At 56.4% G+C, this 26,319-nt stretch overlaps 10 protein-coding genes across 10 annotated transcripts; 4 read left to right on the forward strand and 6 right to left on the reverse strand.

Annotated features, from left to right (window-relative positions):
- Positions 1–728: 728 nt before the first annotated feature.
- Positions 729–3,129, forward strand: SODALDRAFT_217615 (hypothetical protein). The gene is made up of 3 exons (XM_028607312.1): positions 729–1,149; positions 1,252–2,637; positions 2,719–3,129. The coding sequence occupies exons 1-3, from the start codon at positions 1,053–1,055 to the stop codon at positions 2,838–2,840; spliced, it is 1,605 nt and encodes a 534-aa protein (XP_028464146.1). The 5' UTR covers positions 729–1,052; the 3' UTR covers positions 2,841–3,129.
- Positions 3,130–3,804: 675 nt separating this feature from the next.
- SODALDRAFT_380669 (hypothetical protein) lies at positions 3,805–5,451 on the reverse strand (the record flags this gene model as incomplete). The annotated part of the gene is made up of 2 exons (XM_028615119.1): positions 3,805–5,306; positions 5,388–5,451. The coding sequence occupies 2 exons, from the start codon at positions 5,449–5,451 to the stop codon at positions 3,805–3,807; spliced, it is 1,566 nt and encodes a 521-aa protein (XP_028464147.1).
- Positions 5,452–5,513: 62 nt separating this feature from the next.
- On the reverse strand, positions 5,514–7,268 carry SODALDRAFT_362136 (hypothetical protein; the record flags this gene model as incomplete). Its single annotated transcript, XM_028614435.1, has 6 exons — positions 5,514–5,666; positions 5,773–5,897; positions 6,001–6,093; positions 6,944–6,995; positions 7,054–7,173; positions 7,254–7,268. 6 exons carry the CDS (start codon positions 7,266–7,268, stop codon positions 5,514–5,516), a joined length of 558 nt encoding a protein of 185 aa, XP_028464148.1.
- Positions 7,269–8,358: 1,090 nt separating this feature from the next.
- Positions 8,359–10,930, reverse strand: SODALDRAFT_335442 (nucleolar GTP-binding protein). Its single transcript, XM_028612458.1, has 3 exons — positions 10,691–10,930; positions 9,863–10,613; positions 8,359–9,426 (listed from the first exon to the last, which is right to left on the reverse strand). Exons 1-3 carry the CDS (start codon positions 10,786–10,788, stop codon positions 8,434–8,436), a joined length of 1,842 nt encoding a protein of 613 aa, XP_028464149.1. The 5' UTR covers positions 10,789–10,930; the 3' UTR covers positions 8,359–8,433.
- Positions 10,931–11,192: 262 nt separating this feature from the next.
- Positions 11,193–12,690, forward strand: SODALDRAFT_335443 (hypothetical protein). The gene has a single exon (XM_028612459.1). The coding sequence runs from the start codon at positions 11,359–11,361 to the stop codon at positions 12,406–12,408; it is 1,050 nt and encodes a 349-aa protein (XP_028464150.1). The 5' UTR covers positions 11,193–11,358; the 3' UTR covers positions 12,409–12,690.
- On the reverse strand, positions 12,507–16,673 carry SODALDRAFT_335444 (ATP-binding cassette sub-family G member 2). Its single transcript, XM_028612460.1, has 4 exons — positions 16,386–16,673; positions 16,191–16,303; positions 15,724–16,026; positions 12,507–15,635 (listed from the first exon to the last, which is right to left on the reverse strand). The coding sequence occupies exons 1-4, from the start codon at positions 16,559–16,561 to the stop codon at positions 12,907–12,909; spliced, it is 3,321 nt and encodes a 1,106-aa protein (XP_028464151.1). The 5' UTR covers positions 16,562–16,673; the 3' UTR covers positions 12,507–12,906.
- Positions 16,674–17,514: 841 nt separating this feature from the next.
- On the forward strand, positions 17,515–18,928 carry SODALDRAFT_341259 (aspartate aminotransferase; the record flags this gene model as incomplete). The annotated part of the gene is made up of 2 exons (XM_028613027.1): positions 17,515–18,063; positions 18,185–18,928. The coding sequence occupies 2 exons, from the start codon at positions 17,515–17,517 to the stop codon at positions 18,926–18,928; spliced, it is 1,293 nt and encodes a 430-aa protein (XP_028464152.1).
- Positions 18,929–19,160: 232 nt separating this feature from the next.
- SODALDRAFT_315143 (hypothetical protein) lies at positions 19,161–20,848 on the reverse strand (the record flags this gene model as incomplete). The annotated part of the gene is made up of 4 exons (XM_028609281.1): positions 20,669–20,848; positions 20,334–20,500; positions 19,863–20,260; positions 19,161–19,817 (listed from the first exon to the last, which is right to left on the reverse strand). Exons 1-4 carry the CDS (start codon positions 20,704–20,706, stop codon positions 19,161–19,163), a joined length of 1,260 nt encoding a protein of 419 aa, XP_028464153.1. The 5' UTR covers positions 20,707–20,848.
- Positions 20,849–21,597: 749 nt separating this feature from the next.
- On the forward strand, positions 21,598–22,842 carry SODALDRAFT_335447 (mitochondrial 37S ribosomal protein S8). The gene has a single exon (XM_028612461.1). The coding sequence runs from the start codon at positions 21,923–21,925 to the stop codon at positions 22,409–22,411; it is 489 nt and encodes a 162-aa protein (XP_028464154.1). The 5' UTR covers positions 21,598–21,922; the 3' UTR covers positions 22,412–22,842.
- Positions 22,843–23,188: 346 nt separating this feature from the next.
- SODALDRAFT_325699 (hypothetical protein) lies at positions 23,189–25,359 on the reverse strand (the record flags this gene model as incomplete). Its single annotated transcript, XM_028610001.1, has 2 exons — positions 23,189–25,053; positions 25,251–25,359. 2 exons carry the CDS (start codon positions 25,357–25,359, stop codon positions 23,189–23,191), a joined length of 1,974 nt encoding a protein of 657 aa, XP_028464155.1.
- Positions 25,360–26,319: the final 960 nt, after the last annotated feature.

Consider the following 26,319-nt stretch of genomic DNA (forward strand, 5'->3'; position numbering starts at 1 on the left):
GCGTGCTATTTTCGTTTCGTCCTATCGCTGCCACACTGATCGCAAGTGCCGGTCGAAGTAGCATCGGCCACTGATCCCCGCCATATCGCCATCGCCCATCCATCGCCCATCCCACGATCACCCAGGATTGGCTCCGTATGACGACGCATTACTCCGTATTCGTACACCAAGTTTAGGACATGGTCAGCTTCCACTCAGAGACGCTTGAGCTACGAAGGATACCTTGGGGAATATCCATCAGCCGTGTCCTCCTGCACTATTGACCGTCTTCCTTCGCACGGCGCGAAGCCCGACGCCCTCGGCCTTATTTCACCCATCCCCATATAACCCATCCTCTTGTCCCTCCTCCGGACCTTCCCTTTTATTAAGGTAGCTACGGGAACTAACCTAACTTTGACTTCCATCGGTTTTCTTGTCTATGACCTACCAAGTATGGTAGGTAGTTATCATGAGCTCATCAAAGCGACAACCAACCACTTCCCACCACTCAAGCACACACCACTTGTGTAAACCACTTTGTGTTCCCTAGTTCGCGTTCTACGTCCTCGTCTATCCATCCATCACCATCATCATTTCCTCTTTTTTTTTCTTTTTTTTTTCTTCCCTTTCCTTTCCCCGGCTTTCCCTACCTTTTCCCCCCTTACGGTTTAAAAGCCAAATTTCCTGTTCCGGCTGCCCGCTGTAGCATTCGGCATCTGTCAAGGCGCCACCAAAGACTCCAAACCCCCGGACCCCAGACACCAAGACCGACCCAAGATTCAAGTCAAGTCACGTCTTCGGATCATCGGCCGATCAACATCCGCGCCGACTTCGGGGTTCCATCCATAGCGTTGAAAGAATCGAGGCAACGGCATCCAAGCCACCGCCCGTTTATTTATATATATATATAATTTTTTTCTTTTCTCTTTTCTATTATTATTTTCTCTCTCCCCTCCGCTTCCCCTCCGATCCCCAGCGTCATAGAACCAACTTTCCACAACTCACCGTCACTTTTCCTTCCTTTCTGCTTGACCTTGGACCCAAAACGCCCTACTTCATCTGCCACCTCGACCATGAGTAACTCCCCTGACGGTTCCCCCGAGGAGCCAGTACCAGTGTCATCATACGATCCTCACAATGTTCGTGTTGATGCTACTGCACTAGAACCAGGTGAGCTCCCCTCCCTCCCCTTCCCTCCTTTGCCTCCTCACTTCTCGTCATCAAATCCAGCAGTACACATTCGCTAACCAACTACCGCGTTCTGCAATCTAGAAACTGTCTCTCGCTCCGATGTTCCCTCCGAACGGCCCAGGTGCCCCATCCTCTCCCTTCCGATCGAATTACTCGATGCAATCCTCTCCTACCTTCACCCCATCGACCTCGCCGCCGTTTCTCAGACATGTCGTGCTATCCGCTCCCGTGCCATAGCCGACATCCACTGGCTGCCCCATGTCCAAGCCAATATCCCAGGCTTGACCCTCGCCTCGCCTTACCCCTGCGACAACTACCGAGACCTCTACGCCGCCCATGACCCGCGATGGTTTCTCCCCAAGTACAAGATTTGGTTCTGCGACCGCCACCTCATGGGCAAGATGATCGTCGTCCGCTACGACCCTCGCCGTGGCTGCATCGAAGGATACCAGTTGCTCGCCGTGAGCAGCCTCACGAACCCGCAGCACTGGGCCGCCGACGACCAGGTCATCATCCACTCCTTCGAGCCCCGCGTGAAGCTCCATCTCGACAAACCCGTCGTCCAGTTCCACGTCGGTGACCGGGATCGCTCCTACGTCCCCGTGTCCGGCCCCACCGCCGGCTGTCGCTTCGCCTCCGAGTTGCCCATGACCCTGGACAACCGCCCGGACCACATTTTCAGCAACTTCTCCCTGGCCCGCCCGCTGCACCCCGTCACCGTCGACTTCCGCTTGGACTCTGACTTCCCTTACGGAGACGTCTGGCCCCCGCCCGCCATCCCCTCCCCGCAGCGCGTATCCGGTTTCGCCTCGGCCAGCGACCTCGACTACGTCGTCGACGACGACCGCCCCAGGGCCAGGGCCGAGATGTCCGATCGTGCGTTTCGCATCCGCCAGTGGATGGAGATGGCCGGCCCCCCGGGCACCCCCAGCGTCATGCTCGGTCCCGGGCTCGCGCGCGTCCTGCACGTCGTGGCCGGATTCGTACCCATCAACGCCATCGGCGGCGGCGCCCCACCCCCCGTCCACGGCCTGGCCGGACCCCACATCGGCGAGGAGATCATCACCTACGCCACTCTCGACCCGAAGCTGTACACCCCCACCGAGCTCAAGCCCTGGCGCGGTATCTGGGTCGGCGACTATAGCGGCCACGGGTGCGAGTTCCTGCTCGTCCACCAACCCGACACCGAGGACGACAACGCCACCGACGAGAAGCTCGGCGTCATACGCGTTGAGCACGAGTCTGACGATGACTGGGAGAAGCGGAGGAAAGAGGCCAGGATATACCGGGGGCGCCTCGAGGCTGTCAAGTTGACGGGAGACCCCAACGTGCCCCGCGGCGAGCACACCTTCATCGTCGACGACCTCGGCGAGGCAGGCCTCGTCGGCATTGCCCAGGATCCGCCGTTCGAGGGCGCTCGGATCATGAAAAGCAAAGGCCATGTCGCGGGGACGGGCTTTTATAACGGTAGGCCTTTTTTTTTTTTTTTCCTCTCTTCTTTCCCTTGCTTTTCTTGCTTCCGGTTCTACGCTAACACCCAGACAAAAGACAAATTCATCGACTCGCAGTTGTTGCTCCTGTCGTACGACAAGTTGGCGCAGTATTGGGTGAGTTTTGGTCACATCAGTTATTTCCAGCGAGTGGACCTGGATAGCTTTCTCGTGCCTTGACGGTAAGGAGTCGACTACTCTTTGCTGCCATACCCTTCGGATGCAGCTCCATCCAATGCAAAGCAAAATGATAAGAGGCGGGGAATGCCACCCTCGTATGATGGAGCGCCATGCAATGTCGACAACACGGCCGACTACACTGCAGGCGAACGTCCTAGCCAACCTCTCACATTGATTATGAAGAAAACTACTTCCGAGCCAACACGCAGTGATGTAAAAGGCCGATCCCTGTTTTTGCCTGGTTGGTCTACAAGGCAGACTTGTATGTCCACTGAGAGGTGACTTGCTAAGCTGAACTTGAGGATAAGGGGTACGCGTGTGTTTTCAATGTAGCTATTAACGAACCGTCTCTATAGCGACAAAACGCGCTAAGGAAGCTATACGATAATAATAGTAGGAGGAGGGCGAGGAGGACGAGGAGGACGAGGAGAGGAGAACGGGGACGAGAAGAACGGGGACGAGAAGAAATCAGGTGCTCCAGGAGTTAAAGCCCGAAGCTTAGCAGGTTAGCCGTGATGTGCAGTCTTCAGACGGCGCATCATTTGGGCCCCGGTTCAGCTTGTCCCCTCTTGTGCACATGGATAGCAAGCACGGGCAGACTTTCGGCGCCGCCTTTTGGGCTTTTCGGAGATGTTCGGCTTTATATACCCTGACGAATAAATCGTGTTCTTCCGACAGAGGCGCTGACTTTGCCGGCAGCGCCTCGTTGTGGAAACAAAATGGGCAGATAGGCGGGGTGACAAATATGATGGCAACTCAGTCGGTGCCGCTTATGGCCCAGGGCCCGGGGGATATCTCTCTCTCGTCTCGACTCTCGCCCCCGGCGCCCCCTTTCCCTATTTTTAGGTTCTTCCGTCGTCTTCTCTTTTCCTTCTTATTTGTATCTTCCTTATCCTGGGCGACCACGAACTGAACGCGAATATTATTGGGTTCCTCCACTATAGCGAAACGCCCAAGAGCGGCGTTAACCAAAGAGCCACGCCGTCTCAACAGACCCTTCAAATCCGTGGAACGCGCCGTCGGGACCCATGACCGGACGGCCAGAGGTGGGGATGCGCACCTGGCGCAAGTCCTGTCCGGTCTCGGGATGCGTCCATACCTCCTCCAACTCGGAGACGACCCCGGCCTGCTCCGGACCCGAACCCGGTTCGCGCGAGACGGGGCGAATTTGACGACGCGCGAGGCGCACAAGGTCCCCCGTCTGCGACTCGATTCGCACCATCCAGTCGCCGTCTATATACGGTCCGACGCGACCGCTCTGGACGGCCTGACGCCTGTCGGCCGGTAATGGTGGGAACCTAAACGCTCGCTCCGGGTTGATGATTCGGCGCTGCGGTTCCTGGGGGTTGGGGAGGACCAGCGAACCGGAGTCGAGGCCCGGGGCAGGAGGAAAGGGAGTTGCCGGGTTGAGGGGCACCCTTGGGTGGACGAAAAAGCCGTCGCTAAAGCTGCTCAGGGGGCTGTGTGCGCCTTGTTGGGCAGGCTGCCGGCTGACGGGCTCGTTATCGTTGCCTGCCGCGGTTTTCTTGGGGCGGCCGCGACGCTTGGGGGCTGTTTGACGACCGCGAGGCCCTTTCGAGGGTCCGTTCTCGTCGTCTGCGGTTTTGACCCGCTTGGTACCGTGGTGCTCGACTTGGTTGAGCTCGCTGGGGACAGGATGCGGGGTCTGGTTATTATTAACTGGGTCATTTCCCCATTCTCCCTCGTCGTCTGTCTCGTGGGGGGCGTCCTCCTCGTCGTCGTCGCCGTTGTTGTTGTTGTTGTTGCCCTGAATATTCCCATAGGAGGAGGAAGTACCTCCCTGCTCGGTGTTGATGACACTCAGATCACCTTGCTGATCAGGGCTGAGCTGAAAGGGAGTAAAGCTTGACGAAGGGTTACCGGTGCTTGTCGGTACTGGTGTGCCGCTGTGGTAATCCAGCTGGTTCCCGAGATTCTCGAAACTGGCGCTGGTCCCGGCCAGGGAACTTCCGTGGTCACCCAGGAACGCGGACGGGGGCGGAGACGGGAACGAGCCGGGAGGAATGTGATATCCGTTGACGGCATTCGCGATGCTGTGGAAGAAATAGCCCGGTGGCGGCGACGACGTCACCTGCTGCTGTGGTTGAAACTGCCGGTGGGCATCGAACGGTCTGGCGTACTCCTGCTGGACGTAGCGCTGGAGGTCCAGAACCTGCTGATAGCTCTCCGGGGAAGTCTGTAGGGTATGGTCCGGTTGAGAAAATGGTTGCTGATTATGCTGCTGCTGGACCCGTTGTTGTTGTTGTTGTTGAAGAAGCTGGAGCTGCTGCTCTGCAATCTGTTGCTGGCGCCGAAGACGCTGTTGGTCATCTTGTAGTCGGGCGATGTATTGCCCAAGCTGATGTTCCTGCCGAGCATTCTGCTGCTGGTAGCTTTGCTGCTCGTTGGGCTGCTGATTATCCTGCCAGTTCATGGCAAAATTGGCATCATGGCTGGCATCGGCATCTAAAGGAAGCAAAGAAGTATTAGCTCCTTTCACTCGTATAGCGTCACAATGGATCTGGAAGCAAAGGGGGAAGGGTATACAAAGCTGGGAGGTGAAAGACTGGTTGTCAGAGCCAGGATGGCTGTTGGCTTGATCTGCGTCCATCGTGTTCATCCAAGCAAAGGCTCCAAAGGTTCCTTGGTCTTCTGGATCTTGCTCTTGTTGGATCAGTCTCCCTTCTTCTTTATTATCTCCTGCCCTTCGTTCAACTCTTCTGTCCTCTTCTTTGATTTCTCTCCTGGTGTCGGGAAGTCCAGATTCTTCGTGAACTTAACAGGGGAGAATTGGGAAGCATTGAAGCAAAAGATCAGCTCAAGGTACTGTTGTTCTATTCCACATCTTACCAGAAACACCAAACGAAAAGGAAAGAAGGAAGTGAAAAATATCAACTGCAGCCGGGGAGTGGATAAAGAAGGCATATCTTACCAGGTGCTCCCCGTTCCGAGCAGTGTATGGTGCGAGGCAGGCACTCATCCTACGAGTGCCTGCCTGGCCCTCCATCTCTTTGTCTGTTGTTTTGAATCCAACCGGGCTGTCCGTTTTGAGGTTGGCTTAAGGGGGAACCTCCCGTCCGGAGCACAGTGTATATGTTAGGCGGCATAAGGGGATTTCCATGGCCCGCTTCAGCGAGGACCCTCCAACAATCAATGTCACCTTGAGTCTGGAGTCGTCCATCCCACGTGAAACTGGAGGCTTGGGATACTGTATTGATCTGGTCGTGGCCATAACTTTCATTTTGCGAAGCCTCTGTGGAAAGGAAGCTTTGAAGGAAGGAGGGCTGACGATTAAGGAGAGAACTAGTTCATGTTTCGCCGTCATCATCCTCATATGTGAAGAGTCCCTTTGACATTAGTTCGTTCTCTGGCTCCCTTGCCATTTTAGATGTCGGATATGCGGATATGTCTGTTAAGTCCTAGCTCGGAGTATGGGTGTTGCATGCAATGGGAGAGGTATATTGAGCCAAAAGGGTACAGCATAGATTTAGTAGGGAGAAACAGATGGGAATTAGAAGAGAAAAAAGCCCATTGCTGAGATAAAGAGGGCTTCAAGTTTGAAAGCAGGGCTCAGTAATACGTCTTTTGTTCTTTACTTGTGTAAACCAGAGTGTTACTACGGTACTACCAATAGGTAAGTAAGTTGTAACTTACCTAGAGACTTGACGGGTTCTAAGAGTCTATGAGAAGACATCGACTCACAAATATAGCCCAGCTTTTGTACGAATACTCATACGGCCATAAATCAAGTCATTATTAGCTTGTATAGTATAGGATTCATAGGATATTATTCGTAGTAAATTCCAGAGACAATAAGAAACTAATAGAAACCATAATATGAGTATAGGTGACTAGACTATAGAGCCCGACTCGAAGAACCTTGACTCAATAGCGACATCGAGGCTTATATCAGCTACTGCATCATAATATAACATACCTTGTAAGAGATATTTTACCGAAAGTCAAATAGTGAATCAAACACCATTCTCCGCTCTAATCCTCCCAGCGTATTGGGCTTGAGATAACTTATGTCAGTTCACCGAGTTACCGAGTCACCGAGTTCACCGAGGCCGGAAAATGGTAAATCCACTAACCCCACCTACCCGTCTGAGAAAGGAGATGGTAGGTAATTGGTTCAGCCAAGGTCAACTTTGACTACATGCCAACTTCCCCACCATCAAGTATAACTTAGCCTGCGAGTTGGACTACGGACCTGCACTGCAGTCTTGCAACGGACTGCTCCACTATGTTCCGCGCCAAGGTCCAAAGCTGCATGATCGGACGTCTCTCCCACCTCCTGGAAGAATTGCGATAGTTTGGTAGATGTGGCCCTCTCAGGTGTCTGATCAGTGTTTCTTACATGGCAGTTTGCTGCGACCTGATTGAATCATCTAACCTTCCCTAGAGACCTACTTGGCCAGTTTGCATTGTTTGCGTCTTTATGACTTCGTCGTCTCGTATCGTCCAAAAAAGAAAACCTACGTTGTAGAATGGACCTCGGACTCAAGAACGCCATGTTAGATACGTGAAATTATCTGATAGGTCAATTAGTAGACTCTTAGAGTAGGCGCAGGGAGTTGCCTGTAGGCGTAGACTGAACAGAAAACGGTAGGAAGGCGCACCACTACCTGGTACTCTTCCTTCCTGGAAAGCGCGTCAGGTGGCGTAGCGGCGTAACCTTAGGACGTACTTACCTGCCCTGTTAAGTCAAGAGCCTTATAGACCCCGGTAACTCTTCCCCTTTCACCACCCAGGTTCCCGTCCTCCGCTGAGGTGGGATGGTCCAGTGGTAGAGGCTCGACTTATATAAACAAATACCCGAGATGGCATACCAGTAGATCCTGAAGGGCGCGCACTAATAAGGTGGGCGTGAAGGACGGGCGCGGTTCGAACCGTGCCTAAACTAAAGCCTTTTGCTATTCGTACCTTTTTTTCTTTCTTTCTTCCTATATGTTACTGGCCCTGCCCTTCAGGTATATGCATAGAGGGACTATGAGTTGAGCCGGTTTGACTCTAGCAGATACGTCTTATTTTATAGACTATTTTGGGGCGCAGGAAAGGAGAAAGACGTTCAGATCCGTCTTGATAAGGCTGTTTTATGATTATGACGGATGACAAGAACGAAGAAATATTTGCCGTCTTGACAGTAATACAACGGACCAATTTGACAATTGATGATGTCCCTCTTGATCGAGCCTCCAAGCAAAACACGAATAACAAAAGCCAGAACATCTCTGGCTCATAGGTTTATCCCCATGCTCTATATTATCCATATAGACGACGATCATTAATGCCAGATATACATGTTTCCCAGCTCTAGCCAAAGGAATGCGGCGGACATATTAGAAACAATCAGTCTTTCCACCTTACCGCTGAGATGTCACGATAAAAGCCCAACCGTTAGAGCGGAGAAGGCGTCGTCACAAGGCCTAACACTCATCCAAACAATAAACACCGATATCTAGTCACCGGGGAAGAGACACTGCACGAATGTCGAGATACGACGGGGCAAAACAAAGACGGTCAAATAGTTCCATTGATGTTATAGGGTATCATAATTCATCGGCATTGGCCTCGCAGTCATCATGACTTCTCACGACTTCCGTCGCCTCTTTGCACTCCGACCCTTCTCGCCGCCTATTGTCTCGCTCACTGACGCCACCGACGTCCTCAAGCTGGTAGCTTTGCTCGCGGCACCGTCGCTCTCGTCTCCATCACCACTGGCATCCGATTCTGCGTCACTCGAGGAGCCGTCCAGCAAGGCGTCCTCTTCCTTTTCGCCATGCGCCTCCTCATCACCAGAGGCAAATCCTTCAAATTCGTCCTCGTCCTCCTCACCGGCCCCCACTTCGGAGACGGCGACCGAAGACGGACCCATGGACGTATCCGGCATGCTGCTGGCATCATCCACCTTCCTCTTCCTGGGCATCTCGCCCAACCGGCCACTGCGTCCCTCCATGTCCTTGTCGTTTTCCCCCGTCTCGTCGACCGGCGAGGGCGTAAACCACGGGATCTTGCCGCGCATAAAGTCGTTCAGGACCATCTTCGCGACACCGTCCACGTCAGGCTCTCCCTTCCGGAGGAGACGGCCGCCCTTCCTCGCCAGGAGCTCCAGGAACTGGATGTGGTTGTCCCACCCCTTGAGCCCGTACGTCCTCTCCATGTGGTGCTTCTTCACCTTCTCCAGGACGCCGGGGATGTACTGCTCCGGGTGCTCGACGTTTTCCACCCGCACCACGCTGCGCAGCAGCAGGTCCTGGGGCGTGTCGTTCTGGTTGGGCGGCACGATGCCGGGGCAGTCGATCAGGTAGATCCGCTTGGTCAGGGTGATGTACTGCCACACCTTGGTCTCGCCGGGGATGGGCGCCACGTTGGCCACCTTCTTCTGGCGCAGCGTGTTGACGATGCTGCTCTTGCCCACGTTCGGGTAGCCGATGAGGCCGACCGAGATTTGCTTGCGGTCGCTGAGGAGCTTGGCGTATTGCCGGAGGAGTTCGATCAGACTTCCCTTGCCGAAGGGGTTGGTGATGCTGGAGTGCATCGCCAACGTGGGCCGCTCACGAGAGAGGTAGCGAACCCATCGCGCCTAACGTTTTGCTCGTTAGCTACGTCTCTTGCAACCGCATTTGAGTAGTTGCAATAGCGGAATTAAAAAAAAAAAAGAAGAAGAAAGAGAGAGATTGTGTAATGTTTGAAAAACATGTGCGCCCGGCTACTAAGAAGTACTACCACCAAATGTTGTAACGAGTACCGGTAGACTTCAACTCAATGCTAGGCATCTGCAATCTCGTGACAGAAGATCCAAAACGGAATCCATCGTGTCCATGGTCCAAGGACCAAGAACATTGAGATGAGCCTCTATCTCCCCAGGGTGTAACGGATATCCTTCCAATGCGGGCACAGGTTGTGCGGATGGATTCCTGACTTGACCACTGGGGGTAAGGGTAGGGGTAGGAAAAGAAAATAAAAAGAAAAAAAGAAAAAAAAGGAAAAAAGGAAGAGAAACAAAATGGAGAACTTACAGCGACGCTAGTTGGTACCAGATCTGTCTTGTTGAGGACAAAGATGAGGTGCTTATGGGGAGCTTCTTCCCTCAGGTACTTCTCGACACTGCGACAGCGGGTACCGAGAGGGTCCCTCGCATCGAGGACATGGATGACCACATCAGAAGAGTCCAGCACCCGGTACAGCTCGTTCCAGATACGCTTGCTCTGTCCCTTGTTGAAGATGGGCTCAATAGCCGTGGTGAGAGGGGGCGCCTCCTCGCCCTCCTCATTGTCGTCGTCATAACCAGCGCCGGACGTGCCGCTGAGAAGCTTGGCCTGTTCGCGCCGCTCCTGGTAGCCATCCATGCTCTTCTCGACGTTCTCGGCCAGATCCGCCAAGGTGCTGGCGCCGAGCTTGACCCTCTTGCGCTGGGCCTTGGGCCCGAACGTCTCGGAGAACGGGGACGTCTCGATGGCCATCTTGGCCTGGTGCTTCTTGATCCCGTTGACGTTGGGTTTGTCACGGATCAGAGAGAGGGGGAGCTTGTTGGTCCGCAGCAGCACCTGGTAGGGGTCCGACGCCTTCTCTTCCATGGCCGTGCGGAACGCGTTGAGGCTGTCCTGCGAGATGACGCGGGTGTTGCCGAACCATTTACGGTTCGGCTCTATCCTTGCGACGGGGACATCGCGGCTCTGGAAGGAGGCGGCCTGGGTGATTTCTCCGTCGGCGTTTCGCTGTGGCTTGCCATCCTTTAGCATATTCAGGGCTTTCACTTTCTTCGCCGACCTGCGGGAGCGGACCAGTTAGTAAAGGTCTCAAACTCAAGGCTAGCCATTAACCATTGTATCAGTCTTGGTCCGTACCTGTAGAAGTTTTCACCCTTTGTCCTGACATTGGCCATCCCATCGTCAGTCTTGCCCTGCCGGACTTTCCGGTTCGCCTCCTTCTTTGCGGTACCCATGATGACTATATTTTCCGGCCAGTAAATGTATGAAATACAACTTGAGAAGAATGGCCAGCAAAGTCGTCAGGTGTTGGGAGAGCGAAAGGAACGGAGATTCAACCACGAAAGGTTGTACGTGTATGGGAGAATGAAAAGCGACAAGTGACCCAGGAACTTCACTTTTTCTTTTTTTTTTTCTTTTCTGTCGACCCTCCCAGCCATTTTTTCCTGGACAGTGGAGTTGTCGGAATGGAATAAGAAAATATCCGGGTTGTAAAGCCAATCATCGCGTCTGTACTATAAGCACCCCTTATTGGTGCTGCACCCCATACGCTTAGTCAGTTTCATTTTCGTCGCTTGTGAGCTTTCTTCTCTACCCACGCCAAGGTGTAGAATATCGCTCCACTTTCTTTCAGCTCGAGAATTTCTCAGCGACTGTTGAAGCCGAGAGCTACGACTTCGACTTTCTTCTTCCCGAGTCGTCGTCTTCTCAACGCCTCGATCAGACGACCGTCGTCACCCTCCGTAATTCTTCTCTCCTGGTCTACGGTGTCATTCTGCCATTGATTGGCACTATCACCGTCCAAAATGTCATCAAGATGCTCTTGCACAGCAGCATCTAAGCTGCCTACCCTGGCCGTCGCCCGAGCCCAGCCATCACCCATCGGTTTCTTCCCCCGACCTTTCTCAACCACGGCCACAGTTCATACGCGACCATCTCGATTCTCCTCTTCGCCGTCCTCGTCATCATCATCATCATCTTCTTCGTCCTCCTCCTCCTCCTCCTCCTCCTCCATCCCGATCGCCCAGAACCAATACCCGCCAGAATCCCCCCACTGGCTCCCCGTCCCCAAGGCCCGCCAATCCCAAGCCTCCGAGGTCAAACCCGCCCGCGTAAAGGGCGTCCTCCCCACGCCGCGCCCCATCTTCACCGACCGCCGCGAGGTCGACCGCCGCGTGCAACCAGGCTACCTGGCCAAGACCGCCCCCCTCCCGACCAGCGAGTCCGCCACGCGTCCCGTCCGCCCCGGCTCCGTCCTCGACGTGCGCCGCCGCCTCGCCGCCTCGCGCCGCGAGAACCTGGCCGCAGGTCTCCAAGGGCTCTGGCGCCGCCGCACCGAGCACCAGTCCCGCCTCCGCGCCGCCTCCGCCACCCGCAACGAAACCAACCGCCTCCGCGCCCTCGCCCCGGAACGCGAAGACGACCTCCTCACCCGCTCCTCCGTCCTCCTCCGCCCCACCGCCGAGCATACCGCCGTGCTGCCCGACCCGGACCGCTTCGACCGCGCCGCCGCCTCGCGCGCCCGCACCGCCGAGCTCGCCCGCCGCCGCGCCGAGGCCCGCCGCGACGCCCTCACCGCCCTGTACATGAGCGCCGGCGACTTCATCGTCGAGGAGGACCACCTGGCCGCCGAGATCGACCGTGTCTTCGCCCCGGACTACTTCACCAAGCAGGCCAAGTCCTACGCCACCGACGCCTCCAGCGCCTGGGATGTCTGGGGCGCCCCGCCTACCCTCTCCCGCCTCGTTGCCGCCAGCGCCCGCCCCGGCCAGGAGTTCGACTCGGTGGACCACGACCGGACCGTCAAGAGGCAGAAGACCATTGCTGAGGATCTCACTGGTGGCAAGATGGATTAAGGAGCGGGATCCGCGAATGGAACGGGGCTAGTTATTTCTTGAGAAGAACAAGGCGCCTTGGCTTTAAAACCCGATATTCTTTTTTGGCACCGCGTGGCGCATGGTCGTATGCTCCATATCCGGTCAACAACGACAATCAAATCGACAAACCGCCATACCCCTTCCGACTTTTGTATCATAGATATTCTGTAACTTATTTATATGTATGAAGCCTTCTAAGTATGGCTGGTTAAAAAAAAAAATCTTGTACTCCAGAACAAATATAAAACTTGAATCTGCCCCGATGAACTCCTACAACTCACATCAAATACTCCAATCATGATACGATATATCACGATATCACGGAGAAACTATATAAAGGGAAAGACGAAAAGTACAAAGAAAAAAAAAAGAAAAAAAAAGAAGAAGAAAGAAGAAGAGAAAAAAGAAAAGGAAACAGGCTGGCACTCTTCATCAAGTGGTGCCACCATCGTCTCCACAAAGCAAAGGGGACACAAATTACCTCCTCTCGACGAGTAGAATATGCATAGCCGCATACGCGAGGATGGTAAACACAATGCCAAAGACGCCCAGGTTGATCATGTCGGTATAGAGCGAACTATTACTGAAACCGAAAGAGCTGAGAATGGCAGCCCCCGGGACCGTAATGTCCAGCCCGTACTTCTTGTCGACCAGGGTGAGCTCGAGCACTTCGTTGACGATGAGCGACTCGAACCCGTAATGGAAGATGGACAGCGACTGCAGCCACAGAGCGGCCTGGGGGATGGCGTTGTGGTTGAGGAGGAGGCCGGCGAACAGCAGGCTGAAGAGCATGACCAGGCTGCCGATCAGGTTGGCCACGCCCCCGTCCTTGCACACGATGCCGATGAACAGGCAGATGGAGGCGGCGGCCAGGTTGAACAGGACCAGGACACCAAGGAACCGGAAGAAGTGGATGGCGTCGGGGACGAGGCCGGTCATCGGGTAGATGATGGCCCCCATCAGAAGAGGCGGGATGATGCGCAGCGGGATGATGTCGAAGAGGAGCTTGGCCGCAAAGTACGTGATGGGCGCGTAGTATCCGTTGGCCCGTTCGCGCACGAACAAGAGCCTCTCGGACGCGAAGACGTTCAGGCTCGTCAGGGTGCTGAAACCGAAGAGGGCGAGCAGGAAGAAGAAGAGACCGAGGCGGTTCTGGAAACCCGGGATGTCGTCGGTCAGCCCGTAGAAGAGATAGCCCGACAGGACGGCCAGCACGATGGCAATGGCGTAGTGCGTCAGCATCAGCATGGGGTTGCGGTACAGATTGCGGAACGTCCTCTGCGACAGGATGATGAACTGCCTCGTGTGGCTGACGCGGGCATACCCCCTGCCGACGGCGCCGCCCGTGTTGATGTTCGGACCTTCGGGGGAGTAACCGTTGGCGTTGGCGTTGTTCTGGCCGTTGGCGGCTTCGGCGGCGGCGACGGCCTGCTGGATCTCGTCGTAGGTGGACGTGGCGATGTCGGACTCGGCGAAGGCGCGCACGAGGATGTCGAGATCGGTGCCGGTGAGGGCGGCAGGCGGAAGGTCGTCAGGATCATCGGCGGAATAAGCGTGCGAAGGAGGCGCGGGCTGTCTCTGCAGCTGGAAGGCGGAGCCCGATTCGTCGGCACCGCCATCGGCACCGCCATCGGCATCGGACGAGGCGGCGGTGTCGATGGTTCTCCGACGGGTGTAGAGCTCCCTCTCCTGACGCCTGCGGACCGAGTCCTTGCGGTGGTGAGTGGGTCGCGAGGGCGAGACGACTGATTCGACGCCACTGTCCTCCTCCAGGCTTCCGGCCACCACGCTGGCGATGGACTTTACGGCGGTCGTGCTGCTGGGGCCGACACTGGCGACGTCGTCCGCCGCACCCAGGGTGCCGTCGTCTTCCGAAAAGGTAGCACCGGCATGCATGGTGAGATCCACGAGGTAGTCGGCAATGTTGAAACCCGGAGGACAGGGGTACCCGATGCGGTCGAAGTAGGTCTGGCACTGATGAAAGGGGCCGGAGAAGACGGCCTTGCCCTGGGCCAAGAGAATGAGCCGGTCGAACAGCGCGACGATGTTGGAGCGGGGCTGGTGGATGGTGAAGACGACAGTCCGCTTGTAGGTCCTGGCGAGGGTGACGAGACATTCGACGACGTTGAAGGCGTTGTAGGCGTCGAGGCCGCTCGTGGGTTCGTCCAGGAAGAGGATGGACGGGCTAGTGACCAGCTCGCAGGCGATACCGACGCGGCGCTTCTCGCCGCCCGAGATACCGCGGCCCTTGCCTTCCTCGGAACCGATCAGGGAATCGCGGATGTGGTGGATACCGAGCTGCCTCTCCACCTCGTGGACCCTCTGCTCCTTGGCAGCGCGTCCCATGTTGCGGGGAAGGCGCAGCAGAGCGCTGGTAAGAATGGTCTCGTGCACGGTCAGTGTGGGCAGCATGGTGTCCTCTTGGTCGACGAAGCCGATGACGTTCTTGTAGGCAGCGTCGTTGACCTTCTCGCCGTTGACGAGGAAGTCGCCCGAGACGTTGCCGCGCTTATTCTTGCGAGCGAGAATGTCAAGGAAGGTGGTCTTGCCGGCGCCGGACGCGCCCATGATAGCGGTGACTTCGCCGGGATGGGCGACGGCGTGGATGTTGGACAGGATGGTCTTCCCGTTGAGCTCGTAGGAGACGTTCTGGACGTAGAGGGTGGCGGGCTTGTGATCGGCCATGAGCTTGGTGCTCTCGTCGTCCGAGTCGTCCAGCGCGATGGGACCGTATCGGAAGGAGCGGCGAGAGAGGTACCAGGTGGTGAGAATGACGGCGACGACGAAGAGGGAGCAGGCGGCGATGACGCCGGCGATGAGGGGTGTGTTGATCTTCTTAACGGGACGTTCGTAGCCGGGGACCTCGGTGTGATAAAGACACTCGCCGGAGCGGCAGGAGAGCTGGATGCTGCTGTCGCCGATGAGGTCGAGAATGAGCTGGTCCATGGCGGGCTCCTCGAACTTGCAATTGTTGGTGCCTCCATTCTCCTGGAGACATTCGAAGGTGGCGGGGCCCGCGATATCTTGGTCCAAGAAATCGCTAATGTCGACAGAGCCGTTCTCGCCACAGAGCATGCGGTCGGGGATGCAGCTGCACTCGATCTTCTGGCACTGGTAATTGGTACTGTTCCGAGTGGGATCGATGATGGCCTTGGAGTCGCAGTCGGTCAGGTGGCAATAGAAGGACTCGCGTTGGTCGACCCAGACTACATTTTTTTCGGGTTTTTTTTTTCGTCAGTTATAGAAGCAAGTGAGCTGTAGAAGATGAATAGGGACAGGGACGGACGGATGTACATTGAAAGTCGCATTCGCGTTCCTCCCTCTTGCAAGTGAAGGTGGCCTGGGGACGTTGCTCGCCGAGCAGCGACCTAATCTTCGCATTGGTGACGTCGCAAATCTGGTAGTTGTGCTTGATGACTTCTCCGTTCTGGTAGCAGACACCACCTTCTCCCGTCTCCATAAGAGCGTTGCAGGCCTTGTCCTCCGTGCAGACATTGCAATTGATACCGGTCCATCCTTCGTCGCAACCGCACGACTTGGCTTTCGGAGAGCGCATCGGACGGTTTTGGTTCTCGCCACGACCGAGGGAACCACATACTGGAGCAGCAGTGAAAGATGGTTAGCAAGGCGACGAGGAATCGAGGAAACGAAAGAGTAGGCTCAGGCTGGTCGGGGGAGGGAGAGAATAAAATGGCGGCGAGAGATGTAATGAGACAGGCGAAGAAGCGACTGGACCTCGGATCAGATGAGGGAGGACGTACGGGGTTCGAGACAGTCATCGCCGCCGAAACCTTCAGGACAGTCGCATTTGCCCGTGTAGTCGTTACAGCCGGAAAATTGGGTGCACTTGTGGGCGGGGAGAAGGCAGTTGAAGCTGGGGGAAGCCAAGAAGATACGTTAGCCCGGGGGAGCCAGCTGAAGAACGGGGGGGGGAAGGAAGATGGCGAGGGACGCACCACGGGGGACAGTGGCCAGGACGCGAGTCCATAAGAGAGAGCTGAACTCGATTCATGTCGAGCTCGGAGTAGCTCGACGTATTGTGCTGGGCGTTGGCGAAGGACGGTGACAATGACGACAGGCCGACGAGAGCGCCCAGGAGCAAGGCGCTCTTCCACGTCGTCGGGAAAGCCATGACGGGGCGACACGACGTGGAGGAGTAGTGGTAGGGTGATCGGACTGTGATGGACGACGGATCGAAGAAGATGGCCCCCAGTAAGATGTTGTTTGGCAGTGTGGGGGGTTGGTGAGGAGTGAGGTGGTGACAGAGGATGGGAAGAAGAAGGCCGAAGCTCTAGTCGTATGTTGAGAGGCTTGAGAGGCTGGAGGGGGAACAACCTTGGGGGCCTAGACGTACTGTAAAGCATAAAGGAAGGGTACAGGTACCTCTGGGGTGAGGTGACGGAATGACGCGGAAGATGAGACAAAGGTACTTTAGAGGTATTATCTAGTATTATATAACACTGCAGGGTACTTTAAAGTACCAATATCTACCTATACCTACCTACCGGTAAGGTACCTAGGGAAACACTTGAGAAAACATGGTGGCTTCGAGCGGGCCCAATGACGAAACCAGGATGGTTATCTGGGGATCGGAGCTGCTGTGTACCTGGCGCTATCTCGTCACGGGGCATGGGGATGAATCCATGGGACCTCGACAGGTACATGGTAGCTGTTGTGCTCTGAGTCCTGCGAAGAGTGACTGTACTCGGTCCGAGGGAGTCACGAGGGGTAGAGGGATTCCGCCAGAACGCGTCAGGACATTAAGGTACCTACGTACAGACGTACAGAGCGTCCGTCTGTAAGACTCCTCACACGCCCTATTGTCAACCCGGTGTCAAATCCAATATCGACACGACGCTACAGACTAGCTTCAAGTTCTCGGATTGATATAGAACCCATGGGACAGACAAAGAATTTCTATCTGAAATAAGTAGAAGAGACATTGGATTGCATCTCGTCTAGAACATATTCATTCATTCCCACTTGACCTTGTCTGTCTTTTGTCGCTTGGACAGAGAATTGTTCCATTCTCTTGATTCTCCCCCTCAGAACAAATACGCTGGAATAAGAGGCTCATTGAATATCATGGTCCGAATCGCCCCTTTCGCAGTCGAAGAATGGATGGACGAATACGAGAACACGCCGGGCTGCCTTAACATAGCCGAGACCTGCGCCGCCTCCGTGTCTATTGACGAGCTGGTGGCGCTCGCTAGAAGCCCGAACGTGAAGAACGCCCAAGGAGAAGAAGGGAAAGCCGTTCCAGGTCCCGTTGAGGCGGCCTTCACTTCCACCAAACTCACCTACGGCGCCATCCGAGGTTCGGAAGCGTTGCGTCGGAACGTCGCCTCCCTCCACGAGACCGAGCTGCCTTCTGCTACTACTACGACTCCCCTGCAGACCCTTTCCCCCGACGACATACTCATCACCCAGGGTGCCATTGCCGCCAACTTCCTCGCCCTCTACACCCTCGTCGGCCCAGGTGATCATGTCATCTGCGTCTACCCGACTTACCAACAGCTCTACTCCGTCCCGGCCAGTCTGGGCGCCGAGGTCTCCCTATGGAAACTCAAGGCCGAAAATGCCTTCATCCCCGATGTGGCTGAGCTCGAGGCACTCGTTAAGCCCAACACCAAAGTTAGACATGTCCCTCGAGCTCCTCTGTCTCCTCCCTATTCCATTTCACTTTCACTTTCACTTTCACTTTCACTTTCTCTTACTATGCATATACTTATACGCCGCCTGACCGCTTCCCCAGATGATCATACTCAACAACCCAAACAACCCAACCGGAGCACCCATCCCGCTCGGCACCCTAACCGAAATCGTCGCCTTCGCCCGCGTCCGCAACATCACAATCCTCTCCGACGAAGTCTACCGGCCACTCTTCCACTCCCTACCGAGCGACGACACCCCTCCACCCCCCGGCATCACCGCCCTGGGCTACCAAAACGTCATAGCCACCGGCTCCATGTCGAAAGCCTACGCCCTCGCCGGCCTCCGCATAGGCTGGCTCGCCACCCCGTCCCGCGCCCTCCTCGACGCCTGCGCCTCGGCAAGGCACTACACCACCATCAGCGTCTCGGCCCTCGACGACCGCGTCGCCTCCTACGCCCTCTCCCCCGCCGTCCGCCCCGCCCTGCTCCGCCGCAACCTCGACCTCGCGCGCACCAACCGCGCCCTCCTGGCGGGCTTTGTCGGCCGCCATGCTGCCGTGTGCGACTGGGTCGCTCCCCTCGCCGGCACGACCGCTTTCGTTCGCTTCCGCCACAGGGACGGGGACGGCGGCGGGACAGGGCGAGGAGGACGGCCTGTCGATGACGTGGCTTTCTGCAGGGACGTGCTGGATCGCAGTGGCGTCTTCTTTGTCCCCGGGTCGAGGTGCTTTGGCGACGGCTCGGACTTTGCGGGGTACGTACGCATCGGCTACGTTTCCTCGACGCAGGTCCTGCAGGAGGCGCTGGGAAAGTTGGATGCGTATATCGAGGCGCATCTTTCTTGATTTCTCCTGTCGGCTGTCAAAGCAGTTTACTTTCCCAACTTCAAAGCACTGGGGGAGCAACCTAGAACGAGACGTCGATGATATTCACCAACTCCACGCCTAGAAAGGAAGAAGAAGAAAAAAACGACATACAAAAATAAAATAAAAACGTGTAAAAGGAACCGACCACGTAGTAAAACGACGTCCCCGATAGGACCCTCTCTTCACCGCCCCCGACATCGCCTAACCGAATTTACCCAAATTTCTTCTCAAACTTCTTGAACATGCCCGTAACCCCCTTTTCAAGCCGTGCCGCGTTCTGCTCCAACCTTCCCGATGGCGGGTCCGCCCTATAGTCCTTATGCTTCTTCGCTTCGCCCTCGGTAGGACGGTAAAATTGCGAGTGGGCCGCATAGGCCGACGCATCCTGCTGCTGGGCCTGCTGGTTCTGTGCGTACATATAGGGGGAGTAACCGCCTGGCGGGGTCGTTTGCTGTGGGCCGGGCGTCGAAGGTTGCTGCTGCTGCTGCTGCTGCTGCTGCTGCTGCTGTTGTTGTTGTTGTTGTTGGGGAGGCGGCCCACCTGGTGGAGGCGGCGGCGGCTGGAAGCCCAGGGTGGTCTGCGTCTGCTGGGGCATGACGGGAAGCGTCGCGCTACGCTGCAGGCCAAATTGCGGCGGGGGGAGACCGGGGCTCGCAACTCCCGGCTGGCCGCCCGGCAGAAAGCTTGGCGGCGGGACGAAACCTGGAGAGAAGGGGGCTTGGGCGTCGTAGGCTACGGCCTGCGCCAGGGGGTCGAGCCCCCCGTCGTCGGGAGGCGGCGTCTTCTCCCGGTGCCGGATCGTCTCGGGCGCTGCGGGCGCCGCGGGATTATATGCCATCGGGGCGTAACTGGCGGGGGCTGGCTGCTGCTGCTGCTGCTGCTGTTGCTGTTGCAGCTGTTGCACCGGCGAAACAGCCGATACGGGGGGCGGACCTGGGATGGCGACGGGTACGGGGGCAGCCTGTGGCGCTGGGTCGGCGGCCTTGTAGGTCGGGTCGGAGATGGCGACATTTTCGAGCTGCTGCACCACGGAGCTCGCGTCGGTCTGGTGGGCTGGTGGGGCGGGCTCGTCAAGAATCTCGAGCTGGTTGGGAGGCAGCAGGCGACGGACACCGTTGACAAACTGAAGTGCGTCCTGAGGGGTCCAAAAGTAAATGTCGACGGAGTGCAGCGGGTAATGGTACTTGTTCTCGTTGCGGGGATCGAAGGTTGGGAGATGCCAGTAGTTGGGGTCGTTGTTGGGCTGGCCTACCGTCAGGGTGACGAGACAAGAGTGTTTGTACGAGTAACGAAGGTTGGCCGAGTCGAGGACTGCAATTGTGGGTGATATTAGTGGGAAGAACAAACAAACAGCCTGTAGGAGATACGCGACGGGGAAACTTACAGCCCTCGAGGGCATCTTGGTTCTCGGTGCCTGGCTGGTTCGCGATCTCAACGCGCGCGCGACGGGCGCTGGCATTCTCGAAGAGGTAGACATAGGAAGCCTTGTCGAATCGATGATGGGGAGGGTCGTTGGTCGGAGGTCCGTAGAAGTAATGGACATCGCCGTAGCTAGTGACGCAGACGGGCCAGTCAGCCATTATGTCCCAACTTGCGCAGTGGTCGCTGGTCTGTTGTCCTGAATCGCGTTGGCAGAGATGCGATGCGATGCGGAGGACCTGGGACGTTGGGACGTTGAATGTGGGATGTGGGAATTGGGATTCGGGACGTAGGACATACAGAGTGGCTACATTCTCCTCACCCGCCTGGGTTGCCATCTTGATTTGCTCCAACCGACAACACAACCCGACAAAGCCAAGGGAGAGCGAAGCCAAGAGAACAAAGACGGCGTTGGTGCAGATGAAGAAATGCCCAGTGCTGCAGGACCAAGGGCGGCGGCAGGTGTGAAGAGGAGGGTCGACACACAGGGCCGAAGGTCGAGACCCGGGAGGCTGGCCGAGTTGAGTTGCTCTTTGAGGGACCCCGCCTAGGACCAACTGGTCTTGTTGGGTGGGTGACACCGGCCTGAAGATGAGCTTATGGCTGCTGCAGTTTGGCAATGCGTCAAAGAAGACCAGCGGTTACACGAGGCAGTTGGAAGGGTTGAAGACGAATTTCTCCTCTGGGGTCGCTTATGTACCGCAGTGGCCCGACACAGACAAGAGGATCCCCATTGTGGGAGTTCTGGCAGCCAGAATGCCCTGGGCCCTCGCAGCCATCCCGATCTGGGCGTCTAGCTGCATGAATGAGGAGTGGGAGGTGCCAGAGTAGAGTAGGATACAAGTAGTAAGTGGTCGACCCGGCGCTTAGAAGATCTTCCTGGGAAAAGATGCAGCCAATGACGATGTCCGAAGCTCGAGTGCCTTGTGGAAACTCACGGCGAGAGAAGTCGGTCGAACAAGAAGACCCCTGGTCCCTGTGATGTTCTGAGGGGAAATGGGAAGAAGTGGGTGAGTGGGCGGTCTGGTGGGGTACTTTGGTTCGTATGGAGTATGTATCGGTACTACACACTGTGTATTACTCAGACCTGGGCTGACCGCTGAACTCTCGGTGAAGCAGCCTAGCTTAGTCATTGACCGACGATTCTACCGGGAATGGGTACGGGTACCAAAATTTTGGAATGGGAATTGGCCGCTTTCTACGATCCCATTTCTTGCTTCCACGCGACATGGCAACACTACGACAATCGCGACAACCTCCACCAGAGAATCGAAACAATTAAACATCCACTATTCTCGATACATATCGCTCCTAGTCTTCTAGGTATCTCGACGCTTCTCTCGAACGCTCTCAAAGCCATCACGAACCGAGCTCACCCACCAAACTTCGCCAGCAGTATCTCCAGCACCATACTCATCACGAGACGACCGAGCCCTCTAGCCTGAGAGGTATCCCTCCTTCATAACCGGTCCGCGCGCCGGCTCGCAGCGCCTCCCCTTCAAGTTCCTCCAATATACCCTCGAACAAAACAACCGCAAACGAATACCAACCAAAATGGCCATCTACCACGCCATCAACGCCTGCGCGCACCTCTCCAACGTCGCCGCCGCAAGGCTAGGCATGACCTCCCTCCCCGCCAACAAAGTCAACCTCAACCTCGCCCTCGCCCTGCACCGCGCCGGCTTCATCTCCACCGTCTACCGCGGCGGCCCGCACCCCCCCTCGCCCGAAGACCTCACCCGCCCGCCGCCGCCCACCACCCACGCCGACGCCGCCAGCCGCCGCCTCTGGCTCGGCCTCAAGTACTGGAACAACGAGCCCGTCCTGCGCAAGATGGTCAACGTCCACCGCCCCAAGCGGCCCATCACCCTCAAGACCGAGGACCTCCACCGCGTCGTCCGCGGCTTCCCCTCCAAGGACGGCCTCGTCAAGGGTCTCAACCTTGGCGAGTGCATCTTCCTCATGACTGACCGCGGTCTCCTCGAGGGTAGGGAAGCTCTGGCGAAGAATATGGGTGGTTTGGTGCTCTGTCGTGCGAGGTAAACCATTCTGGATCCCCCTCCCCCCCTTCCCCTGCCGTCTCAGGTTTTTATGGTTGTTTTGGGTGGTTGGGAGGCAGAAGAGGGGGGAACTTGGTCCGCATGAGAAGACGAAAGGAGGATGAAGAGAAGGGAAATATCAAGACGTAGTGTCTGCATAGAGCAGTCTACGAATCTCATACCCTGGGGGATTGCTACTGGCCTTGGGATAAGCCTGGTTTACCGATAGGAAAACAAACCCCCCCTGTATCTGTACCATATTGTACTGTCATGAAATTTGAGTCTGCCAATATTAGAACAAGTAATGCATCTCCTCATGGACTTGTAGTAAGGGCTGGTCCTGATAGACACGGCAACGTGAGAAACCACATACCGCTGTAGCACTGGACGTGTATTCTTCTACGTCCTTCGAAATGGCAAATAAACCAAGGCCACGCAGGGAATAACCCCGAACAATAGACAAACAACTAACTTACAATGAATGTACTTTTGATTTGCTTGTTTCTACAGAAGTAACAAAATAAGAATAAGTAGAAGTAACAATAAAAAATAAAATAAAACAAAAATAAATACAAATGCCAGTTACTCCTTTGCTCCCGGCCAACAGCTTACGCCACAATGCACCTCTGCGCGGTCGGTTCTGGTATCAAAAGTATAAAAACAAAATGCTTCATCTGCCCAAAATAATGCTACCCCATGCCTCATCTCAAACCTACCGCTCCTCTCACGCACTCTAGTCCGTGAATTTTGGGAAACTAAAGTAAGAATATCGAGCAGAAACCTATTCCAGCATGCTCCCAACTTTAGTTGTGTCTTCTGCCGGCCCATTCTCTTCCTCGGGGGGGACATCGACCTCTTGCGCGGCCGGGACCGTCTCCTTGGTTTCTCCACTGGCGGCGGTTTCCTCGGCAGTTCGGGATGGGCCGGCGTCCACGGGAGGGTCGTCAGCTGGAGCCGCTTCGCCCTTCGTGCCGTCTTCTTCGGGCTTGCCTGTGCCCTGAGACTCTTCCGCGGTGGCTCTCTCTTCGGCGACATCTGCTTCTGCCACATGATTCTCTGCGGCCGCGGGCTCTTCGCCATGCTCCGGCCCCGTGACTGGATTCATAGCCTGCTCCACAATTGCCTCGGTGGTCAACTCGGCGGCTTGTTCTGACTCCGTGGTCGAGTGAGGCGTGGGCTTCGCCTCGGGTTTGTCCTTCTCGTCGTTGTCATCTTCGAGGCTAAGAGACTGGACAGCCTCCGTGGTACTCTTTACATCAGCCTCGGCCTCGACTGGCTCGGCCGCCTGGCCCTCGCCCTCCTTCGCATCCGCTGTAACCTTGGGAGCATCCTCGGCCGGGCGAGCGGCCTTCGGTCCCGGGCTTCCGGTGGCAGGCAGAGCAGACTTGGCAGCCGTCTTCTTTCCGCTGGCGCTTGCGGAAGCCGAAGCAGTCCCCCGCGCCGAACCAGGCGTCGTTCTCACGTTGCCTCTCCGTGGCGGCGTGACAGGAACCTTGTCGGTGACTTTGGAGTTGGAGCTCTGCGTAGGCCTCATCATGCGGGCGAGGAAGCTCTCGTCGACGTCCTTGTCCTTGCGCGTGACGGGATGGTCCTCGAGTGACTTCCTGGGCGGAGGGCCTATGCTGGGCATGGGGTGGTTGATGGTGGACCTCTGCCTCCGGATCGTCCTGTTGGTGGCGGACGTGCCGACGGTGGACACGCTCGCTCTGCTAGGCGAGCGGCCAAAGCAGGTGCCGAGACCGGAGACTGAATCCCGGCCGTTTTCCCTGACTTTGGAGCTCGATGCGGCCGTGGGGGCCATGAGGGAGGGCGGTAGGTTGACGGGTCGAGTCGGCGACTTGACTTTGGGCTTCACGAAGCCTGTGCTGCTGCCGGGCGATACCTGCACGGGGGCCGGTGTTACTTTCTTGCCGGTTGCGGGAGTAGAAGCTGGCGTAGCAGATCTCGTGGAGCTCCTCGCGGTGGTCGCGGTGGTCGCGGTCCTAGCGGTTGTAGTAGGCTTTTCGATCGACTTCTTAACAGGCTCGCGAGTGGTCTTCGCGGCTTTCGTGCCCGTGCCCGTGCCCGTGCCCGAGGCTGGCTCGGTGCCGTTGGTCGGCGTCCTGGGGGATATGGCGGCTGTCCTTCCGGGGGGCTTTGTCGTGGTAGTCTGGAGCTTCGCAGGCTGCTTGTTCGCAGCCCGTGGGACTGTCTTGTCGGGCTTGGCCGTCTTGGATACCTTGGCGCCAGAGTCCCCGATGGGCGTAAGGGGGTTCGAGGGGCCTTTGTCGGGAGGTGATGCCGGCAGAAGCTTGGGCGTGGGCGTCTCGGTATCGACGCGTTTGTCAGGATTCAGGCGGGGCTTATCTGTGACAGCTTCCAGGGCCGTTGTGCCATGAGTGCCGTTCTTGATGTTGGCGACGAAGGCACCGTTGGATTCGAGCTGCCGAGGCGACTCGGGAATAGGCTCGGGGCCCATATTGGCCTTTTCTGAAAAAACCAAAACACTTCCTTCTTCCGTGTTGGAGCTGAGTCTGCGTTGCGACTGACTGCGTGCCGAATCGTTGCTGGGATCGCGTCTAAGCCCTATTCTGCCGTCCTTCTCGATTGCAATGAAGCTGGAGCGGACCTTGGACAGGGGACGGGGCGTTGGGGTATCGGTGCCAGCTGGAAGAGTGACGACGTACACGGTCAGCGAGCGAGTTCAGAAGGAGGGTGCGTGGGGAAGGGACTATAATATGATGTAGGGACTAAGGCTGGAAGATTGTAGAGCCAAGGGCGACGCCTGTCGTCCTTTTGACGGGGCCTGGGGCCGCGAGGAATATGGATGAAGAGCAGTGGTGAGATCAGGTTGAAGAACATACTTGCAGGGCCGGCGGGAGATCTTCCCCGATCCATGCCTAAGCTACTCTCGGGCGGACTCGCATCCTTCTTCTGCTCAAACATAGCCCGAAGGTTCTTGACCTGGGACATGGCTGTTGTGGCGACGACCCGTCGGCGAGAGGTCTTCTGTGAGCGAAAGTCGTAAGGGTGAGGCTAGGAGGTCGGCAAACGAGCTACGATTGCTGGGTGAAGCAGAAGCATGCCGGATTGAGGCTGTTCTCCAGGGGCGGAGTTTGTCCCTGCCCTGGGTTGCTGGGTTCTGGGCTGCTGGGTCACCTGAGGAGGATCTCGTCGGGTCTGTAGGTACCGTCGGTATTTGTCTGGAGGGAAAGGTCGGAGGGAAAGGTCGGAGGAGCCCAGTGAATGGCAGAGCTTTGGTGTCAACGCCAATGTCTGACTTTTGCAAAGGACAGAGTCGTACGTGGTAAGGAGGTGGGTGTTTTTAGGTGGCAGGAACGTCTGATCGAGAGCTCTGAGGGGAACGCGATGCTCTCACTGTAACGATGTACTTCGTACCTAGGTTAAGGTACCAAGCTGGGTACCTAGGTGGACAGGTACTAGTGGAGTAAGGGGTTGGGTTACTTGATTACTTTGAAGAAGCGACCAGAACTTAAGTGAACCGGGTTGATGGATGGCGGACCGTGTTGAGGGGTTCAACGAGCAATGAGACCAACGGTGATGTAGCTTCCACAGAGGTATGATAATAAGGTAGCTAGAACATGCCACTTGATTGACAACGTTTGGAGAGAACAGGGGGATGGAATGGAAGAAGAAAGGGATGCACTTTCGACTGTTTGAATTAGACAGAGTCAAATCAGTTACGGGGTATCAATTAATCAAATCGACCGTTGTGGTGGCATTTCGGGTGTCGTCGTTAAATTGCAGACAAGAAATGGCCCCTTTAACGCCCAACACCCCCCTTACAAAGGGATGAGCGGGAGGGGCAGGGGGGTTCATAGAGCTCGGGACGAACACACACAAATAGTAGGTACTCCGTACCAAACGCGCTCCACGTACACTGTAGCACGGACACAGTGAGGACACAGACAT

This window comes from Sodiomyces alkalinus, assembly GCF_003711515.1.
Source record: "Sodiomyces alkalinus F11 unplaced genomic scaffold SODALscaffold_9, whole genome shotgun sequence".
NCBI classification, from domain to species: domain Eukaryota; kingdom Fungi; phylum Ascomycota; class Sordariomycetes; order Glomerellales; family Plectosphaerellaceae; genus Sodiomyces; species Sodiomyces alkalinus.

Coding starts and splice junctions, on each gene's coding strand:
- SODALDRAFT_335443 (XM_028612459.1), top strand. CDS start 11,359: ATGTCATCAAGATGCTCTTGCACAGCAGCATCTAAGCTGCCTACCCTG.
- SODALDRAFT_217615 (XM_028607312.1), top strand. CDS start 1,053: ATGAGTAACTCCCCTGACGGTTCCCCCGAGGAGCCAGTACCAGTGTCA. Junction 1,150..1,251: donor TGCTACTGCACTAGAACCAG/GTGAGCTCCCCT, acceptor TCTGCAATCTAG/AAACTGTCTCTCGCTCCGAT. Junction 2,638..2,718: donor GGGGACGGGCTTTTATAACG/GTAGGCCTTTTT, acceptor CCCAGACAAAAG/ACAAATTCATCGACTCGCAG.
- SODALDRAFT_335442 (XM_028612458.1), bottom strand. CDS start 10,788: ATGGGTACCGCAAAGAAGGAGGCGAACCGGAAAGTCCGGCAGGGCAAG. Junction 10,614..10,690: donor AAGGGTGAAAACTTCTACAG/GTACGGACCAAG, acceptor CCGCTCCCGCAG/GTCGGCGAAGAAAGTGAAAG. Junction 9,427..9,862: donor TGGTACCAACTAGCGTCGCT/GTAAGTTCTCCA, acceptor GCAAAACGTTAG/GCGCGATGGGTTCGCTACCT.
- SODALDRAFT_335447 (XM_028612461.1), top strand. CDS start 21,923: ATGGCCATCTACCACGCCATCAACGCCTGCGCGCACCTCTCCAACGTC.
- SODALDRAFT_335444 (XM_028612460.1), bottom strand. CDS start 16,561: ATGGCTTTCCCGACGACGTGGAAGAGCGCCTTGCTCCTGGGCGCTCTC. Junction 16,304..16,385: donor CCTGGCCACTGTCCCCCGTG/GTGCGTCCCTCG, acceptor GGCTTCCCCCAG/CTTCAACTGCCTTCTCCCCG. Junction 15,636..15,723: donor ACGCGAATGCGACTTTCAAT/GTACATCCGTCC, acceptor AAAAAAATGTAG/TCTGGGTCGACCAACGCGAG.